The sequence below is a fragment of the Acyrthosiphon pisum genome, unplaced genomic scaffold (assembly GCF_005508785.2).
Source record: "Acyrthosiphon pisum isolate AL4f unplaced genomic scaffold, pea_aphid_22Mar2018_4r6ur Scaffold_17199;HRSCAF=17868, whole genome shotgun sequence".
NCBI classification, from domain to species: Eukaryota; Metazoa; Arthropoda; class Insecta; order Hemiptera; family Aphididae; genus Acyrthosiphon; species Acyrthosiphon pisum.
In genome coordinates, this window is record NW_021766205.1 from 1 (window position 1) to 1,535 (window position 1,535).

The 1,535-nt window shown below is 32.1% G+C and overlaps 1 protein-coding gene across 1 annotated transcript; it reads left to right on the top strand.

The window, feature by feature from the left end:
* Positions 1-56: 56 nt before the first annotated feature.
* Positions 57-1,509, top strand: LOC107885824 (the record flags this gene model as incomplete). Its single annotated transcript, XM_016809514.1, has 1 exon — positions 57-1,509. A coding segment is annotated over one exon (1,453 nt), but the record flags the coding sequence as incomplete, so codon positions are not given.
* Between the last annotated feature and the right edge of the window lie 26 nt (positions 1,510-1,535).

Consider the following 1,535-nt stretch of genomic DNA (forward strand, 5'->3'; position numbering starts at 1 on the left):
CATGACACTGTATTTGTCATGAAGAATATGATTTAATTTAATTATTATTTGTGTAGGTTGTTGTTCTGCATTCCCATCATCCAAGGTCAACTACCGTACTATAATGAAGAGTTTAAAAACGAGACAGCCATATTTTTCGAAAATCAAGGCGAATTAAGAATTATAGGTGCACATTGGGAGCTAGTAACCTATGTACCTTTAATTAATTATGATAATAGATATGATCAATTATCAACTGAAATTACTAATATGACCCACCATTGTAAAGATATGTTATCAGAGTATGAAGTATGTTCAAGGTTTGCCCATGTGGTGAAAACCATGTTTATGGAGATAGCGTCACAGAGAGAACAAATGTATGAATCTATAGGTAGATATGTGAACACCGATAGTAAAATATCATCAGTTATTAGAAGTAGGCGAGGGTTGATAAACATTGTGGGAAGTGCTATGAAAACTTTATTTGGGGTATGTGATGATGATTGTACAAAGGAGACCAATAGTAATATTGAGAAAATAGAAACTAGTAACGAGAATATGTTACATATTTTAAAAAGTCAGACTACTGTAGTGAAATCGGTAGTGCAAGGAATAGGAAGTACATCCACTGAAATGAATAATTTATACCTTGAATTAGGGAAAAAACAAGCTGATATATACAAAAAATTAAATGAAGCCGCTAACCACACCCACACGATTGAAACAATGATACTTAGCAATAGAATACATAATATTTTTACGGCGTTATTAACACAATTTTCCTATGAAACTACTACTATCAGTGCAATAATAACAGCCGCTAGGACTGGAATATTACATCCAAGCTTAGTGACCCCGCGAGAACTAGCGCGACAATTAACTCAAATAAAATTAAATTTACCTGTAAATCTTAATTTACCGATGGGTATCAAACCAAATGAAATTTATGAACTAAGTAAAATCACTAAGATGGCAGTATATTACAGTGGAAGTCAAATAGTTTTCTTGATAAAGATACCATTAATAACCGAATTAGAATTGACCTTATTCAAAATAATTCCAATACCTCATAAAATCGATACAAACCATAGCATAATATTAAAGCCAGAATTTCAATACGTAGGCATAACCAAAAATCGTAGACAATTCACAACCTTTACGGAAACTCAATTATTAAGTTGTACGGAGACAGAAATATTCAATATATGTCCAGAATTTCAACCCATACAACATGAATCAGTAAGACAGCCATGTGAAGTTTCATTATTCAAAAATCCGGAAATACTACCAAACAACTGCGAAGCAGGAATAATAGTAATAACAAAGAATATTTATCATAAACTCAAATATGCAAACACTTGGATTTATACCACCAACAGTGATACCTTAACTATAACTTGTCAAGGGGAACGGGAACCACACATAGTAAAATTACAGAATCAAGGGTTAATTAATTTGAAACCAGAATGTAGAGCATATGCTAATGACATAGTTTTGAACCCCACGAGAGAAATAAAATCAAAATATTATGTAAATTTCATACCGAAATTAGGAAT